At 39.3% G+C, this 20,111-nt stretch overlaps 1 protein-coding gene across 8 annotated transcripts in view; it reads left to right on the top strand.

Moving 5' to 3' along the window:
* The window catches only part of ABLIM3 (actin binding LIM protein family member 3), a 421,965-nt gene that overhangs the window by 376,175 nt on the left and 25,679 nt on the right, over positions 1 to 20,111 (top strand). For 2 of the 8 annotated variants that reach the window (XM_082254471.1, XM_082254472.1), the window contains exons 11-16: positions 1,424 to 1,553; positions 3,561 to 3,659; positions 5,153 to 5,203; positions 8,447 to 8,491; positions 12,105 to 12,218; positions 18,600 to 18,664. In XM_082254471.1, coding sequence (XP_082110597.1) covers positions 1,424 to 1,553; positions 3,561 to 3,659; positions 5,153 to 5,203; positions 8,447 to 8,491; positions 12,105 to 12,218; positions 18,600 to 18,664 — 504 coding nt within the window. The remainder of the gene's footprint in view (positions 1 to 1,423; positions 1,554 to 3,560; positions 3,660 to 5,152; positions 5,204 to 8,446; positions 8,492 to 12,104; positions 12,219 to 18,599; positions 18,665 to 20,111) is intronic. The other 6 variants (XM_082254478.1, XM_082254474.1, XM_082254476.1 and 3 more) reach the window with 6 other exon arrangements.

Raw genomic sequence — 20,111 nt, 5'->3', positions numbered from 1 at the left:
TCGGTCGCGTTCGGACGCGTTCGGTCGCGTTTTTGCGTTTGAAACGCCGGGAAACACACGTTCGAACGCAAATAATTGCGTTCTAAAAAAAGTCCCTGAACGCAACTGCCCGCAAACAACCGCAAACGACCTGGTGTACATGGACAGATAAGATAAAATGTAGATGGGTTCAGGGGCTTCTAAAAAAAACGCCCAACTGCTCCTAAACGGCCATTTCCAGCATCCCGTGTACATGGAGCCTTAGGCGTCATGTACGATAGCAGCTTCTAAACTTGAGTCTAGGAGCTTTGGGCATTTTTTTTGCCAAAGCTCCTATACTCCACTCCATAAAAGCCTATGTGTCCATGTACACATAGACTTTTAGCAGAGTTTAGGAGCTGCTGCGGTTTGGGGAGCTTCAACCTCCCTCTCCTGAACACAAAAGAATCACGTTCAGGATAGGAAAGTTTTTACCGCTGACCGTGGGAACACCTAAACGTGGCAAAATTGCAGCGTTTTTTTTTTCCAGTTTCCTGCGGCAGTGGTAAATGTAGGCAGGGTGTTTACGAAGCCTTAAGAGGTTTATTCCAACAAAAGTCAGGGTGATAATTCAAAGACTCTTTGGATATTCATTCTGATTTTTATTAGAATAAATTATATCTGAACCTCAAAGCAGTGGTGTGGCGCTTCAGTTTTGGTTACATTATTGCAGTCTGAGGCCTTGTTGCAGAGATTTTCTTTCATTTCCTGTTCCATTGATGATGAAATGTCACCCAGACAGGCAGTGAGGGAAAACCTCCAGGAGATCTAGGCTTCCTTTAGAGATCATTCACAAAATTTAAATTTATTTTTGGTGTTACATTACACTACAAGCCAAAGGAGACCACTAAGATCATCTGAGGTTTAGAAGCTGCCTGCATGAGAACCAGACTATTTACATCAACGTCAGTACTTTAAGATAGGAAAACCAATAAGATAACCTTATCAGTCCAGTGCTATTTTTCCATTTTCCTCAATGATCAGACTGCAATAAGTCCTGACTGAGGTCTTATAATTCTCAACTGTACCCAAAAACAAAACAAACATTTTTACTGGAGTTACACGTTATATTTCAGCCCCTGTCCAAGCAGGCAGTGGAGCAGAATTCTGAAGTGCATTCTGCCATATACGCCCAATATTCTGCCTGCAGAAATGTGGATGCATATTACATAGACTATAGTGAAAAGTGCCCTCCTAGGGATCTTTATCAAAACACTGAAACAACTCTGAATGGAGCCTTACATGGCAGAAAAGACAGGTCACAGAGGCAAAAAATTACTGGATCTTAAACAATTTTAACATTTTTGGGTGTTTTTTCTTTATTTCTTATCACTGTTATTTTCATAACGTATCCCTCTTAAAGCCAGCCAGGTTCTAATTAAGTCTCACTTCCTGATCTCCAAAGGATATCTATGAAGGAATGGATCTGCGACAGAGGAGGTCATCCAGCCCAGGATATATTGATTCTCCTCTTTATAGCCATCGAGATGTTTCCCTCACCATGCCTCGCTCACCACAGCATTACTACATGTCGGGTATGTTGTTACCTCCTCCTAGCACTCTTTAGAGATAGAGAATTATTATGATATTCGTAGCAGCTCTCCTTAGAACATCAAGCTTGATATTGATCTAAAACATTCAGGGTCCATTTACATCTTTGCAGTACATTTAGCATATACAGGTTAATATGCGTTTGAATGGGCTTTCGAATGCACCAAAACGCTTTAAAAAGGTTTACGTAGCATTTTTGTAAGCACTCAATGCATGTAAGTGCGTGCCACATGTTATGCTACTATTCAAAACATGTTCATCAGCAAAGTGCATTGGAGTGCTGTTCCAATGCTGTAAATCTGGTCTAAAAGAAACCACATCTTAACATTTTTAGGCACTTCCGTCATTATTCTTGCTCCATAGGTCAACATTTAAAGTGCCTTCACTTTTCCTGCTATGGCGTTAGAACTAAAGATACCCAATGGAAAATGATTGTTCAATAAATGCCAAAATGAGTAAAGGTTTATGTTTGAAAGGTTTATACTGTATATATACTGATGAGATACAGTCCTTTATTTCCATTGTAAGTCACACACAAAAAAAGACAAGATGCAGGATATCAAATCCGATTGTACACATCAGGCAACAATCCTTCAATGTCATTGATGAATAAATATTTCCAACCTAAGATATTGTTTTCTATTCTATGACTTTTTTTTTTTTGTTTACATATACCAAGTCAGATAACTATTAGAAACAATCTGATTCTAGGTGCCTAAGATAATATGTCTATCATATGTTTTGGTCACTTATACCCAAGTATGACCAGCTTGAACCATACACCAGAAAACTATTTCATTATGTGATACTGAGAGTTCAAGTAAACAGTGTTTATATTGCAGTTCCTTATAAAGAAGAATGAATCCTAAACCCAAGCAGGATGATATAATAGTTATTTTAATAAGATTTGCTTAAAGGAGAAGTACAGCCAAAATGAATTTCCATTTTCAGCAGACAGCAGGCTGAAGCCTCCTGTCAGCTGATGTCACATAGCCGTTCCAGGCTCAGAAAGGATCACGACCACATGTTCAGAATCCGCCCACATGCCTGGACCGGCACCCGGCTTAGCTTCTCAGCGAGCTGTTGAGAGCCAGAGCTGGCCACTCCTGACCCATCCACAGCCCAGCGTTCCACTGAGTGAGTGGGTGCAGAGCAGACAGCGGTGACTGACAGTCACCAGCTCTCTGCTCAGGGAGCCCTGAGAACCGATCGATCGGTGGAGTTTGATTGCTTGGTTCTCAGTGTTAGAGCCGGCAGGGGCATCCACCTAGGTAAGTATGATTCAAGAAAAAAAAAATCCCATACATCTTTTAAAGATACAAAAATGATTAAAGATCTAGTCCTCAGTTTCAAATCTACGAGCTTTCATTCGTTGGGTCAGTTACTCGAGTTAGTTGAATGTTCATTATTATTTTTATTTTATTTTTTTGACAAAAGAGAAGAAACATTTTGCATTTTTTTCATAAACAAATTCAACAAATGATTCCCATTGGTTTATTTTCCATACAAGGTTTATCAAAAGACAGCTAAATCTTTGTTATGCTGAAAAAAATATTGACCTGTTCATAGTTAAAGGAAGATATTGTGGCAGTATAATAACAGAGTCACATATCTTTCTTTCTATTAACACATTTGACTTCGGCAGAATGCGTTTAAATCTAATGCTAGATTTAAAAGTGCAAATGATAAACTGTTTAATTATTTTTTTACTATTATATATTTTTTTGCCATTAAATATGGTAATGCAGACTTCCACCTTCATAACCTCAAGATGGCACCAACAGAGCTGTCCCATCTTGACTATGATGTCCCTCTAAATCTTGGCTCCTCACTGTCTCTGCTTTTCTTCTTTTTTTTTTCTCTTACTTCTTGCTGTGAATTCTTTCCTCTTTGCTTTATTTCTTTTTTTTTCTACTATTCTTTTGTTTTGTTTTTTGAAATTCTCCATTTCATTTTTTTTTTTCAATGCATGTCCATAAACATTCTTCCAGGCACGGAGAGTGGCCGTAACTCCCCTTATTATAGCCAGGTAGATGTTCGTTGCTCCACACCGACCCTTTACCAAGCTCCACGGCACTTCCATATTCCAGGTAGGAAAGCAAGAAGGCCCTTTGGAAAGTAACAATTAAAATTTACCTTTCTTTTATCTGTTTAAGGGAGTACATGGGTGGTCAAAGTCCTTCTATAATGTGTAATAGCACACAATAGATGTTCATTTAGTGGGACAGTACAAAGTGCAACAATGACTATTAAAGACAGTAACACCTAGGAACCAGTCAGAAGCCAGGTCATTTCAGTCGACCAGAGATGAGTTCTAATAACTTCGTAACTTTGTTAATGCACTTTCAACACCTGTAAAGCAAACTTGTGCTTGATGTCTCCCTTACAGAACTTGTAATAAATGTTTGCTCTATGCTTCACTAAATCTTTGCAGTCACTGAGCACCACAGGTTCATTACCACATCAGGGTTCAAAACTTCACGCTGGCCCCACCATCGTGCCAATCCTGAAGGTGTTACATGGGACAGATTTTCTGGCAGCCAGTAGGAGCTTCTCTACCAAGGAGACATTGACATATGGACAATTTCGGCTGCTGTACTTCAACTCAGTTTTGACTTTGGGTAGGGTCAAGACTCCATAGAGTTCACTATAAGTCCTGTTTAGGAGTTACTTGCAGTGGTTCTGTTAAATGCAATCACAGGTATTTACTGCATACGATAATTTTCCCTATATCTACAACCTTCTTATCCTGAGCACAGGTACACTTTACAGGTCATGTTTCAGCATTTTAAAAGATGATTATTTAGCTATAGCATACTATTCATTGTTGCATTTTGCACTATTATAAGCCTGAGGGTCTTTGTATTAGTGTCAAAGGTGAAGGCCCCATTGAGCCAACATTCCCGTAGCACATGAAGCAAGAAAGCTTGATGTCTAGTCCGCTGTTCCTCAGATTCAGTCCTCAAAGTACACCAACAGTTCCTGATTTTCAGATCTCCTTACACAATTATAGGTGAAATAATCTTCATATCGTAACTAAGTTATCATACCTGTGCTGCTACTCAGGTCTAGAAAACATGCACTGTTAATAATTGGTGGCTAATAAGGACCATATTGGAGAATTTCTAACCTAGGTTACATCTTCATCTGATATGACCAGTTACCCATATTGTAACAGACATTTTTTTTTACTCAGTAATGTAAAAATATATGTATATGAGTATTTGTGGGAAGCGCCACATACCACGCAGTGGCGCATCCCACAAATACTCAGCACTGGTAACCCCACAACGCCATAGTATTTCACAAAACACATCACTCTCTAATTTTTCCCCAAGCTGTATGACGAGTTATATAACAATTTTAAATCATTTTCTCACAACTTCATCTCACCTAATTTCTGTTTTTTTTTTGTTTTTTTTCGCCGCTCACCTCTGCTTGTCACCTCTTTCACGTCATCAATCTGTCTTGTGTGATCGTTGTCTCCTGTACTTCCTCTCCTCTCTGAACACTCCCTCCTTCACTTTTCCTCCTGTCTTTTTCCTCTCTCGTTCTCCTTTTTCCTCTTCCTTTATCCTCACAGCAGTTGCAGAGAGTAACATTTATCGGAAACCTCCCATCTATAAACGGCATGGTACTGTTCAATCCTGTAGCATGCTGCACCCTGTTGTCGAACTACAGTGATTAGTGACTGGTGTTGTATGCTTGATTTATGTTTAATGCTTGCATTCTACTCTGTAGAATCTGCATGTTTAGTGTGGGTTGCATGCTTTAGCTTTAGTAGGCTAAAATGCCTCTATAAAGGGGATTTAAAAAAAAAAAAAATTAACCCTGCTTGTGATTGGGGCCCCTCCTGGTAGTAACACAGAGGGTTTCAACCTCATACAACCTCCTAGTAGGCAACAGTGGGCGCTATTGTTTCTTTGCAGACTAATTTGCAGTCACGATAATGAAATTTGTAGAATAACCACTAGAAGGAGCTCTGTAGTTGATTTGGCCATACATTTTGTAGATAGATAGATAGATAGATAGATAGATAGATAGATAGATAGATAGATAGATAGATAGATAGATAGATAGATAGATAGATAGATAGATAGATAGATAGATAGATAGATAGATAGATAGATAGATAGATAGATAGATAGATAGATAGATAGATAGATAGATAGATAGATAGATAGATAGATAGATAGATAGATAGATAGATAGATAGATAGATAGATAGATAGATAGATAGATAGATAGATAATTAGCCACACAGGGAGTGAATTGTTTTCATTTAGTCAGTTGTCTAATAGTATTATAACTTGTATTGCAAGAAAGCACAACCAAAGCCTGTACATCTAAAACTGCAAACTATATATAAAGAGTTTTTTCTTTTAACATATCACTTAAAAGGAAGAAAGGGGAGCTGCTGTTAATTATAAAAGCAATACCAAAAATGTTATTGATCCATTTGGTGCACAGACAGACTCACATGCCCCTCCAGAAATGCATGTCACTCGATTTTAGTCCCAACAAACCAGTGTTGAGCAGAGGTCTGGCCCTCCAACATGCTGCTGGGAGTGTTTTAACTGTTTGTTATAGCTAATAGAAAGTTAACAAATAAAAAAGGAACCCAGATTTAATACTGCTTTGTAGCCTGACCGCATCACAGTAATACAATCAAAAGATTCCATTGGACTTTAGTGTTATGCTGCAATAACACATTTCATCAGCAAAAAAAAAACAGCAGCTGTGTGTTGACAGGCTGTATGATGTTATCAAGGGGTCTTGAATATATAGGGGATTTCCTGTTTTTTTTTTTTGGACTTTGTTTAAAAAAAGGTAATTACATTTCAATAAAAAAAGACGTGAGAAATAGTAAATCTATAATGACTGCTAACAAAAAAAGTGATGCTGTTCCTTTCATCACGGTTTGCATGCTTACTCCCTTTCCCCTACAATGCAGTGCTTGGTGTCTGAGCAGCTAATAGAGAATGCAGTTATCTGGCTGGAGGGCAAAGCGGCCATTATGGGGAGTCCCCAGTGTCCTGGGAAAGTAAACTGCACTGCGCTTATAGAATGTTCATGGCCTTAGCAGGACTTTACTAGCAGTTATTACAAGTTTACATTACATGCTGATCATAAAACATATGAAAAATGAAAGTATACAGCAGAGCTGTATTTATAAAATTCCGTAGTTGCAAGAAGTACTATACCTTAAAATCAGATTAAAAAGAAAAAGTTTATTACTTTTTTGTCTTATTTTTTTAAACTAGTTGCAGGAAGTATTCTACTATAAAATCAGATTAAAAATAAATAGTTTATTACATTTTTTGTCTTAGTTTTTGAAACTGGTTTTTGCTAATTTGCAAATCTGCTATCTCCTCAACCAGACACCCAGAGTAATTTAATGCCTGTGTGCACCCTGCTTTGATATGATTCTGAATCATTAGGAACCTTCTATCTAGATCTAAAAAACAAACAATAAGTGCATCTAGTATATGCCACCACTCAATGCCAACATCCTTAATCTGACAAAAAATCTACGTAATTTCAGTGGGACTTTTAAGACAACATGTATTACAATTATTCTCATAAAATCATATATCTTTATTATATCTAATAAAACCCTTTAAAAAAGTACAAAGTAATGGCTAATATATACAAAGTGCTTATGAATTCCACATGGATATCCAGATATCCCAAACCGGGGACAATTATTATATGATCATCATATGTGTCTTAATTTTTTAGATCTCTGATAATGGGATGCAGCCAACATGTTTCAACTGTTCTTCCTCATGGGTTGATGGGTGGATTGTATAAATTGCACTACAAACCATACAAAGAACATCAGCGGATTGTATTAAAAACAGAAGTGTGAAGAAAGCCCTCGTTTCATAATGCCAGCTGGTCACAAGAACCTGCCCAATATGCATTCTGAAGCCACACAAGCAAGATAACTCCAGCTTGTGCTAAGTCTCCATTAGTTCAGCCCTTGTCAAAACAATGGTGTAGAGGTCAGCCCTGTGCATATGCCTCTTCTGTTGGGTGGGTTCTTGTGACCGGCTAGCAGTGTTAAACGAGGGGTCTCTTCAGGCTTAACTGATGGAGACTTGCACAAGCAGGGGTTATCTTGCTCCTGTGGCTTCAAGGTTCATATATCTCTTCTGTTGGGCAGGTTCTTGTGACCGGCTGGCACGTGGTGGAACGAGGAGTCTCTCTGCACTTCTGTTTTCAATACAATAAGCTGATATTCTTTGTATGGTTTGTAGAGCAATTTATATAATCTACCTATTAACCCCTAAGGAAGAACAATCGAAACATCCCATTATCGAGGATCTAATAAATGTAGATACATATGATGATAATAGAATAATTGTCATAATAATTGGGATATTTGTGTATTCATGTGGAATGCATAAAACACTTTCTATATATCAGCCAATACTTTTTTAATTTTTTTATTGGAAATAATAAAGTGATATGATTTTATGGAAATAATTGTATTACATGTTGCCTAAAAAGTCCCATGAGAATTAAGTTGATTTCCTATAAATCATGTATCTATAATCTGTTACACACCGGTCCTAAGATTTTTAATTCTGCTACTTTTGGATGACCGGAACAGTAGTGTACTGCTTTTTTTCTGAAATTGCACTGGTGTTATGTTATATAGCCAGTTTAGATGCAATATTGCTTAGCGGAGTTTATGTTTAGGCAGTGTTAGCTCTTAGCCTTCCTTTAAGCCTTTCCACCTTATGGAGGCAGCATGCTTCTGCCGCAAATGAGCATGTGGTCTGGGTTAATCCTCATTCTCATTGTGTTATAACCTGTAAAAGAAAAAAAAATGTCTGTCTAAGCTTGTGAAATGTCAATTGCCTTGCAGTGTGCTGTGGTTTGGTACTTCCAGCATGTAGAAATGATATAAATAGTAAGTAGTGTATTTTTTTAGTTTGTTCATAGTGATATAGTATATAACAGCAGTAGTGTTACAAAGATAAATCGATAAAGTGGTGATTACTGATAACTAAAATCTGCATTACTGTGTGTCTTCTCTTCCTTTTCTCCTTTGTCTAATACCCGACCGGCTCTGTGTCATGGAGTAAGTAAGAGCTTTATTCCTTTTTTTCTGGAAAGTATGGCTCATGTCCAGCTGCTTACTTACAGATGTGCTGACCCTTGCAAACTGAAATCATCTACTCAGCATTTTCTTGCTCTGTGTAATTCATATCTCCATTGACATGTTTCTAGTTAACACATGTCACATGTGTCTGTGTACATATTCATCAAGTTTATTCAGTAAGGCAATGAAAAGTGGAAAGTGTTGTATTGGTGACCATGGGTTACTGCTCTTTTCTCTTTGCCTTATTAAATTACCAAATGTATATAATTTTATGGGTTCTTTTACATTTTTTGTATGTGTACATATAGTTATGCTGAATCGTGTTAGGTTAAGCCTCATACAGAATTACTTAGGCTAAAAAAGTGTTCTCCAAAGCCCAACTGAACCCTTCATTTAAATAAGCTAAATACATTCCAGGTATATCAGAACAAAAGGTGTTCACGGTCTCACAGTTCTTTTCATCCTAAAACAGCCAAACCTTGAGTAGAAAATGATGTCCCCTGTAGAATGGGACCCTTGCTCTCTGAGGGGAAGCAATGATCTCAGTGCAGAGGTCCAACACACCCCCTGCTGACTCAGACCTATAGCTCCGAATCAGCAAAGCTCATGCTCCCCAATGGTTGGAGAGCTCTGGCTCTGAGCTGAGTCAGCAAGGGGATGTGTCAGAGCTCTGCAAATGGACCACTGCTTCCCAACAGAGGACAAAGGTACCACTCTACAGCTGCTGGCTTTTCTACTCAATATGTAGCTGATTTTTAAAGAAAACAAACTGTTAGACTTTGCACACCTTTTTGATGCATCTAAAATTTAGTTGATTTAAACTGGAAGTTCAACTGGGGATTTTATTGGACATGTCAAATCTGAGTCAATTGCCAGCAATTGCACTGTCCGAATTATGTTTCTGTATCTGCGGGTGACTTGGGGGGGGGGGGCATGAACCCGCAAAGATGTCTGTGATATCGCCCCCAAAGTCGGACTGAAATGCCAGCTTGAAATCGTGCAAGTTCAGCTGAACTCGCACAATTTCAAAATGGCCTCAGGCTGAACCTAGGCTAAAACCTGGAAGCTGATTTGTTTCAATGCAGAGCTGCACCTAATTTTGTACTTGTGTTTCTAAGGAGTCTTGCGACTTTGAAGGATGAAGAGAAATGAGAAAGAACCCTTGTGTAGTCTGGGGCTATTCAACTATGGAAACTTCACAATACATTTATTACAGGGAATGTAATAGGGGCCAGAAAGTAACATGAAAAACTCCAGTAAATATCAACCACAGTAAATAAAAGTTAAACTGGAATATTATTTAAACATGTGTGATTTCTTTCGTTACGCATCGTAATTCAGTTGAAATTTTCCATATTTGAAGATTCAGATGCATCCAAATTTCCGAATCACAATAGTAACGGATTTCAACTAATCCGAAATAAATTATAACTAAATGAATTATCTGAATTCAAGTTCGAAAATTGATTTGAGTTCAAATTTGAAAATGAATTTGAAATGGAAACCTATTGCAATAAATACAGTAAGGTAAAAAGTGAAATAAGATGATGATTCCTACTTAGGCTGCTTTATAAAATAGAATAGAAAAAAATAGAATGGAATAAAACTTTATAGAATTAAACAGAATTCAAAATTAAAGAATAGAATATTCATATTCAAATTTTATTTGAAAATAGGGAATATACAAAACAAATCCGAATATACTAAACAAATTCCGAAAACAAATCATTCGAACATAACAAATATGATAAAAGGAAATTATTAACTTATTAACTGAACATCTCTAATGTTAACAGATTTTTTTAACTGTATTTATATTGCAAGGTCTGTTTTAACCGCTTGCCGACCATGTAAACTATATATACGGCTCGGCTGCACCAGATCACGTACTAGTTGTGATCTGACACTTCCGGGTAGGGGGGAGTTTGTGCTGTGATTAAACATAGCAGATGTCGATCACCGGGTGCTGGCCAATGGATTACCTGCACCCGGCGATCGTCAGGAATTTACAAAGAACAGGGATTTGCCTATGTTAACAAGGCAGAGCCCTGTCCTGTCAGTGGGGAAGTAATAGATTTTCTTTCCCAGCAAATAAATAACATTAACTAATTCCCCTAGAAGCACTTCCCAAAGTACATCAAAACACTGGCCAGGCACAGATTAAACACTTTGATTGCCCTAGATGTTTTACCCCTTTCCAGCCAGTGTCAATTGTACAGTGACTGTGCATATTTTTTGCACTGATCACTGTATTAGTGTCACTGGTTCCCAAAAAGTGTCAAAAATGTAATTTAGTCTGAATGTCCGCCACAATATCGCAGGTCTGCTAAAAGTCGCTGATCAGCGCCATTACTAGTAAAAAAAAAATTGAATAAATTCAAATTCCAGTATAAATCCCATTGTTTGTAGATGCTATAATGTTTGCACAATCCAATCAATATACGCTTATTGGGATTTTTTTTTTTTTTTTACAAAAAATATGTAGCAGAATACATAATGTCCTAAATTAATCAATTATATTTTTGCCATTTTTATTGGATATGTTTTATAGCAGAAAGTAACAAATATTGTTTTGGTTTTTTTTTTTCAAAATTGTCCGTCTTTTTAAATTTATATTGCAGTTTCTGCACTACTTTTGATGACTTTGGGGGCAATTTTAAATTGCCCCCGAACTCGCAGTGAAATGCGAGTTCAGCTGAACGCGCGCGATTTCAAACTCGCTCTTAATGTCAACGAGGGTTTAGAGAGAACTTCTTGTTGGAGAATCTATAACATATAGAGAAGTAAGACATTGACTCAGCCCATCAGACTCCACCTGTAACTAAGACATCAATTTTAGGCGAAGTGGCACTTTAAAGGAGGCCTTAGATGCATTATAACTGTTTTACCAGTAATATAAACTAAAACAATAAATCAGAGGCGTCATAATTAAATTCCATTAAGCCTATAACGTTGATATAATTAAATCCCAGTGAGCACATAACGTAAGAGGTATGTCAGTGGTTTATTTATGTAATTAGAATTCGTCATCTGTGTCTTTCACCAGGAGCAGTACAGTGATCTATTTTATAATTAGAAAGGAATTTGCTGCAGAGGCAATATTCTAAATGTGACTGTATACTACTATTATGCCTAAAGGGGTATTTTTCTTTTTTATGACCTGTGATCATAGTTAGAAAGATTATGTAAGAAGGCAAAGCATTATTAGATTTGACAGGTTATAGAAGATAATTTGTTTTAGAAGCAGAATTGGGAAAGTGTTATTACATTTTCAGACAGCGTTATTGGTTTAGGGAGTAACAGAGGTCAATACCAAGAATGCATGAGGTATCTCATTATAACTTTGCCGAGCTTGTATCATACTGGAGCACCGAAAGCTTTTCAGACACTTCAGTTTGTCTGTATCTTTTTCCAGATGAAGCAACGAAAAGTAAAACAAGTGAAGACCTTGTACAGTCTTCCAAGTACCTCCCTCCATACAGTCCTGATCCTTATTACCAGTCTGAGCCCGAGTATTGGATGTACTCACCAAAAAGTAAGCAATATTTCACTGCAACATCTTAGAGGTGTAGGATTGGAATTGTATGCAAAGAAAAGTATAGGGTCAGTGCTAATATTTCAAGAGCCTTTTCCTTGCCTCAAGGTAATTTTCTTATTAGCCCATGTATAATGTGAAAGCAAAAGTGCTCGGGAGAGAGCATATACAGAACCTTTGAGTGCAGTCTGTACCTTGGATGGCATGGAGGATACCCTAGTAAAAGGTAATGGACACTAACAAATGCAATGTATGCATCCACTGTAATAATATTTGGACCTGGGGGGTAGATACAGATCAGCCTTTGGTATTACAAAAGTTTAGAAATCTGAGCTACGAAGGATTATCTGTTGTTTAGTAGTTTCACATTACCTTGTCTTTGTCTCACTTTTTAATAAAAATCATTTAAACATATTTACTGTAGTTGAAAGTGTCAAAACAAGTGTAACCCCAAATCAAACCTTTTTTTTATATATAGCTGCAAGAAAAAGTATGTGAACCCTTTGGAATGATATGGATTTCTGCACAAATTGGTCATAAAATGTGATCTGATCATCATCTAAGTCACAACAATAGACAATCACAGTCTGCTTAAACTAATAACACACAAAGAATGAAATGTTGCCATGTTTTTTTTGAACAAACCATCTAAACATTCACAGTGCAGGTGGAAAAAGTATGTGAACCCCTAGACTAATGACATCTCCAAGAGCTAATTGGAGTGAGATGTTAGCCACCTGGAGTCCAATCAATGAGATGAGATTTGAGGTGTTGGTTACAGCTGCCCTGCCCTATAAAAAACACACACCAGTTCTGGGATTGCTTTTCACAAGAAGGATTGCCTGATGTGAATGATGCCTCACACAAAAGAGCTCTCAGAAGACTTTCGATTACGAATTGTTGACTTGCATAAAGCTGGAAAGGGTTATAAAAGTATCTCCAAAAGCCTTGCTGTTCATCAGTCCACTGATGACAAATTCTCTATAAATGGAAAAAGTTCAGCACTGCTGCTACTCTCCCTAGGAGTGGTCGTCCTGTAAAGATGACTGCAAGAGCACAGCGCAGACTGTTCAATGAGGTGAAGAAGAATCCTAGAGTGTCAGCTAAAGACTTACAAAAGTCACTGGCAAATGCTAACATCCCTGTTAGCAAATCTACAATACCTAAAACACTAAACTAGAGTGGATTTCATGGGAGGATACCACAGAGGAAGCCACAGCTGTCCAAACAAAACATTGCTGCGCGTTTACAGTTTGCACAAGAGCACCTGGATGTTCCACAGAAGTACTGGCAAAATATTCTGTGGACAGATGAAACCAAAGTTGAGTTGTTTGGAAGTAACACACAACACTATGTGTGGCAAAAAAGAGGCACAGCACACCAACATATAACAAAAAAAAGGGGACAAGGTAGTGTTCTGTAAAGGGCTCAAAAGAGGTTTACTTAAAATATGGTGGACACCTCATAAATTAGTGAAGCACCTTAGTAGATTACATTGCCATGACTAGTGACCGTTGGCATATAAGCATATGAACAAAAAGGAAGAAAGAGGGGTTGGGGAGCCGTGAGAATACAAGCAGAAGTCTGTTACCCACTACCCCAGCCACCAACTAAGGGTACCACAGGCATGTATTCTTGTTAAAAAGGTATAGATTTATTAGGCACGTATGCCTTGAAGAGCAATAACAAGACAAAAACAAAGGCGGTGAGCCGTGGTGTTACAAAACAACAGTTAAAATCAACAGTTGAAAGCACCCATGCACATTGAAAATTACACCTTCTATCTGATTCCACTTGAACCCGACGGACATCAGCATACGATGTAGGCTGAATTGTCCGTAGGGTACAGTGTGAGGACCTCAATTATGTAGATTACCTCTCTGGTTAGTATATGAAATGAGCCTGGCTTGATTATACCGTGAATATAGTCACAGTGAAAGTGTGGTAAATTTCTCAAAGGAACAAAAATAGCACAAAAGGGTTCCAGCTTGTTAAGCACACACTTGCCTGCCGTCAGAATCGTCCATAAATGGTTAATTGGCTGTAATGAATGAGCTCAAAATGATGCAGGAATATTAGAAGCAGTGCATTGAGTGGTCTGCAAAAAGTTCAATGCTGGATCTTCACAAGGGGGTCCTGATAGGTGAAGTAGATGAGGGCCGTAGATGTCAATAAACAGAGCTCAAAGTAAGTCCCAAGTAAGCAATACGTGTAATAGGTAACATACCGTCCTTGCAAGTAGAACAAACAAGTTGGAAGTGGAACAGGTCATAAAATTACCTTGGCATGTACTTCATTTGATGGCGGTATGTACCTCATGTAGAGGGGGGAGGATAGATGACGGTGTGTTACGGCAGAAGTTCCCGGTGTCCGGTTAGCCTGTTGCTATCATATTCACCCATCGGCGTTCTACCCTTCCATGTGGCTGAACTGGCGGCTGTGGGGCTTGACTTCCAGGTCGGAGGTGTCCTCCCGGTCGTCACTTCCTGTTGAGCTGATCAGCCGGACGCCTTTTCGGGGAACAGCCTGGGGAACGATAGGTGTCGGATCCCGTACAGGGGATTCAATTGACGCTAGTGCATGGGTGCTCAATGCACAATGCTGGACGCTGATGCGTTTCACCAACAACGTTGGTTTCTTCAGAGCTCCTAGAGTGTCAGCTAAAGACTTACAAAAGTCACTGGCAAATGCTAACATCCCTGTTAGCAAATCTACAATACCTAAAACACTAAACTAGAATGGATTTCATGGGAGGATACCACAGAGGAAGCCACAGCTGTCCAAACAAAACATTGCTGCGCGTTTACAGTTTGCACAAGAGCACCTGGATGTTCCACAGAAGTACTGGCAAAATATTCTGTGGACAGATGAAACCAAAGTTGAGTTGTTTGGAAGTAACACACAACACTATGTGTGGCAAAAAAGAGGCACAGCACACCAACATCAAAACCTCATCCCAACTGTAAAGTATGGTGGTGGGGGCATCATGGTTTGGGGCCGCTTTGCTGCGTCAGGGCCTGGACGGATTGCTAGCATCGAAGGAAAAATGAATTCCCAAGTTTATTAAGACATTCTGCAGGAGAACTTAAGGCCATCTGTCTACCAGCTGAAGCTCAACAGAAGATGGGTGTTGCAACAGGACAATGACCCAAAGCATAGAAGTAAATCAACAACAGAATGGCTTAAACAGAAGAAAATACGCCTTCTGAAGTGACCCAGTCAGAGTCCTGACCTCAACCCGATTGAGATGTTGTGGCATGACCTCAAAAAAGCGATGCACACCATTCATCCCAAGAATATTGCTGAACTGAAACAGTTCTGTAAAGAGGAATGGTCAAAAATTACTCCTGACCGTTGTGCATGTCTGATCTGCAACTACAGGAAACGTTTGGTTGAAGTTATTGCTGCCAAAGGAGGTTCAACCAGTTATTAAATCCAAGGGTTCACATACTTTTTCCACCTGCACTGTGAATGTTTACATGGTTTGTTCAATAAAAACATGGCAACATTTCATTCTTTGTGTTATTAGTTTAAGCAGACTGTGATTGTCTATTGTTTATGACTTAGATGATGATCAGATCACATTTTATGACCAATTTGTGCAGAAATCCATATCATTCCAAAGGGTTCACATACATTTTCTTGCAGCTGTAGTTAGAAGCTCATTGGGTTTTTATTGCTGTCTGTTTCCTTTTTGGGGAGATTTTCCTCACACCTGGCCCTTTGAGTCACAACGGGAAGTAAGTGAAAATATCCCCAAAATCAGGTGAACCTCCATCTCTGACAGTTGCCACTGAATGGGTGTCCTCATGCTCCTGGAATATTTCCCATTTACATTCTGCTCTGGTGAGAACTTTAATGTTTTTTATTCCCATCAGTTTCTCTCCTGATGACAAAGGTCACCAGAGCAAATGGTGGAGATAGATGTCTCTAACAGGGACACAGAAAGCAATAAAGCAGAGGCTCTAAAACATCCCTATACAATCCAAAGCTAGAAAAAAAAAATAAACTTAAACTTCTGTTTCTTGTTTTAGAAGGTGCACATTCAGGATCCTATGAGACCCTCCGTAATCTCTTCCACAGGGGTCTTAGAGTCTCTCACCCGCCCCTACTTCCACTATTAGGGCAGTGATTAAGGCCTGGCATGCTGTCATTACTAAGCCCAATATAGTGAGGGGTAAAAGGTACCCATCAACTCCGCTTTGGTTCAATCCCATGCTACCAGAATTTTATTCCTTACCAGACCCCGGTCTTTGAGCTGCTCAAGGGGATCAATGGATTAAATGTAAGCCTAGGGGAGTGATTCTAACTGTGGGGGGGATGGACTTGTGAGATGATCATAGAGACGTGTGATCCTATATAGCAGGATCACATAGTCTTTGTGATCATCCCAGGGAGAAGGACGGACGGCTGTGTTTACATCAGCCGACCCTCCTTCTCTATCAGCGGGGAGAGATCGCTGGTGTCAGGCGGCAATCTGAGCCGCTTGACACACGCACTGGCTTCCCGCGCTCACCCCCTAGACTCCCAAGAGCGAGCGCCGTACATGTATGGCGATTTTCCTGTGGGAGCCAGCCCTTTGAGACAGCTGGTCGGTCGGAAAGAGGTTAAACTCTCCTCATAGATCAGGGTTCTCCAAACTTTCTGAACAATGAGCCAGTTTATTGTTCTTCAGACTTAAGGGGGCTGGACTTTAGCCAGTGGAAGAGTAGGTCATAGGCCAGAGTAGAAAATGCCCCCAGTGTCAGTGGAAGTAACCATGCCTATGGCTTGGTGGTCACAGAGTAAAAGAAATACAGTACCAGTTATTATGAGGAGGAATAGTGCCCCATCATTGGTGTCATTAGGAGGAATAGTGCCCCATCATTGGTGTCATTAGGAGGAATAGTGCCCCATCATTGGTGTCATTAGGAGGAATAGTGCCACATCATTGGTGTTAGTGGGGTGATTAGTGCCCCATCGTTGGTGTCTGTGGACGGAATAATGCCTTATTGTTAGTGTCAGCCATGTAAAGGAAAGCAAAGGGCGTATCCAACCTGCGGACTGCATTTTGGAGACCACTGTCAGAGATTACAACAGTTTCTGAGAAGCAGTAGAGCTCAATGCAAAAGAGCTGTTTTTGATCTATTAACCAATAAAAAATATCTTGGACTCTGTCACCCATTTTTAGCACTCCTCTCTGTATCTCTATGGTTTGATATACTACAGTCTAACAACATTAAAGGAGAAGTATGGCCAACTCTTTTCTGGCTATACTTCTATGGATCATTAATTCTGCACTCCTGTGACCCATTTTCAGTGAGATGTTACTCAGCCAGTCCAAGCTCTGGATCAATCTTGGCTTTATAGTCAGGATCCTCCCAGATGCTTTGATCTGCAGCTGGCTCACTCTCTCAAGAAGACTGGGCCAGCCACCCTCCACAGCCCAGCACTCCTGAAGTGAAGTGTCGCTCAGTTTTCAGTGCAGACCCAGCAGGGAACACATGCAGCACTGCATCGATGCTGCGATCCCCTAGGTGATTATAAATGTTTTTTTCCTAACCCCATAGTTCTCTTTTAAAAAATGTTGTGTCTGTTCCCAGTGAGGCGTGGTCACACACAGGTTCTAATTATTTTTCAGTTCTGCCATATATGCCTAGCTGTTTGAGGGACATGATAAACTCATAAACAGTAAGCCGGTTCACACTGGTGCGATGCGGGAAACCCTGTGAATCAGTGCCAGTTCCTTCATCACACCAGAATCGCACAGTGGTTCACACTGAGATCTGTGAATTGCTGGGGGTGTCAATGTAAAGTTAATGACACCCCCAGATTAATTCGCAGATGGCAGTGTGAACTGTGAAATGGTGCAGGAATTGGATTGCATAGGTGTGAACACCCATGCGATCCAATTCCAGTGCGAAACAAAAAAGGGTCTTGCACCATTTTGGTGGCTGAAATTGCATCACAGAGACATCGAATGTGATCTGCACAGCAATGTGGTGTGAATCAAATGGGATGTCTGGCATCACACTAGTGTGAAAGGGCACTTAGTTGGGTTTTTCTTTTTGGAATTGCATTGAGTTTGTATAAATGGTACAATAATGGTGCTTTGCAGATGTCTTCGTTAAATTTTCTATGAAGGTAAATATGTAGGTTTGAGAACCAACCATTTTCCCTTCTGTGCCATAACACCATGTTAAATTTAAAAAAATCAAAACCCCACTGCAATCTCTGGAACAAACTATTACTATCCTTTGTTGTGACTGGGACTGCCTGGAGCTGTTGTCTTTTCCACAATGCCTGCGAGTCACTGCTCTCCGAGTCATACTATTGTTCTGTATCATGCAAAAACAAGAGAAAAATAAAGGCTTCACTGACACCAAGTCTTTGGTTCCACAGTGCCTCGAGCGCGGAGATTCTCTTCAGGAGGAGAGGAAGATGGTTTTGATCGCAGCATGCACAAGGTACCTTCAGAGTTAAAAGGAAGAATTCCAGTTTTTTTGCACTGTAGTCAGCGTAAAGGATGTCTTTATTTGTTCTTTATTCCCATGGAGATGTTCTCTATTTTATCCACTTTGCCTTCTCTAAACAAAGATCAACACCAAAGCTGTTTTGTAATGCACTGTCTGAGTAGATGAGACGGTATTTTCAAATATGAACAGGTCTGCATTCAAGGTGAGACGGTAGTTATGTTGAGAAAAGAGTTTCCTGCAAAGTCAACTTTATGTATTACAAAAGATCCAGCACATGATATTGCAGATCTTTACCACCTTCTGTCCCACATTTTTATTATTATAATAATACAAGATTTATATGGTGCCAAACAGTTTGCTTAGTGATTTTCAAAATAAAGACAACAGCACAGTTAAAATAAAATACAATATAAAAGGGTTAGGAGCTTACAATTAAAAAATAATAACTGTGAGGGATGGCCTGATGGAGAAAGTAGAGGCACAGTTTTTAGGTAGTTGCAGGATAGATTTCCCTGAAGACATGGGTTTTCATGGGTCGCCTATAGGCAGATAAAGTTCAGGATTGCCAGACAGATTAGGGTACGGAGTTGCAGTAGTCTACTTACTTCTACTGAGACTCAGGATGCTATGGGAATCTGTTCAAAAGATTTGAAATTCTGGGTAGCCAGACTTGTGATTTAGGCTCCCCGGCAGACAGCATAGCTAGTTTGGTGATATCACTTTTTCCATTGCAGTTAAGCAAAACAGCATTGTCACCTACAAGCTCTCAGTCTGCTGATTTAACAAAGAAGGAGCAAAAACCAGAAAATGGTTTCTCAACCAGGGTACCATAGCATCCTAAGGTGTCAGTTGGTTTCCCCTGAGGTGCCATGACTACGGGATGCAGTATGTCCTGGATCAGCATCATGCTTTAACATGGTGTGGGTAGACCAGCTGCCAGCACCATGACAACCAATAAAGCTCTAGGGTCAGGACACACTCCTTTGCTTGTTATTAACAGTAATGATGATTATTTAAAAAAAAAAAAAAAAAAACTACCACTGGTCAAACTGGATAAAATGCATTTTTTGTAGAACATAATACTACAATGCACTTTTTTGGTACCAATGGAAGAACACAAAAATTATGGTTGAGATATATATACAGTATCTCACAAAAGTAAGTCCACCGATCACATTTTTGTAAATATTTTATTATATCTTTTCATGTGACAACACTGAAGAAATGACACTTTGCTACAATGTAAAGTAGTGAGTGTACAACTTGTATAACAGTGTAAATTTGCTGTCCCCTCAAAATAACTCGACACACAGTCATGTCTAAACTGCTGGCAACAAAAGTGAGTACCCTAAGTGAAAATGTCCAAATTTTGCCCAATTAGCCATTTTCCCTCCCCGGAGTCATGTGACTCATTCGTGTTACAAGGTCTCAGCTGTGA

Source organism: Pelophylax lessonae (assembly GCF_965119305.1).
Source record: "Pelophylax lessonae genome assembly, chromosome: 4".
In the NCBI taxonomy this organism is placed as follows: Eukaryota; Metazoa; Chordata; class Amphibia; order Anura; family Ranidae; genus Pelophylax; species Pelophylax lessonae.
The sequence above is the reverse complement of the archived record's forward strand: the minus strand, read 5'-3'. Positions and strand labels throughout refer to the sequence as shown.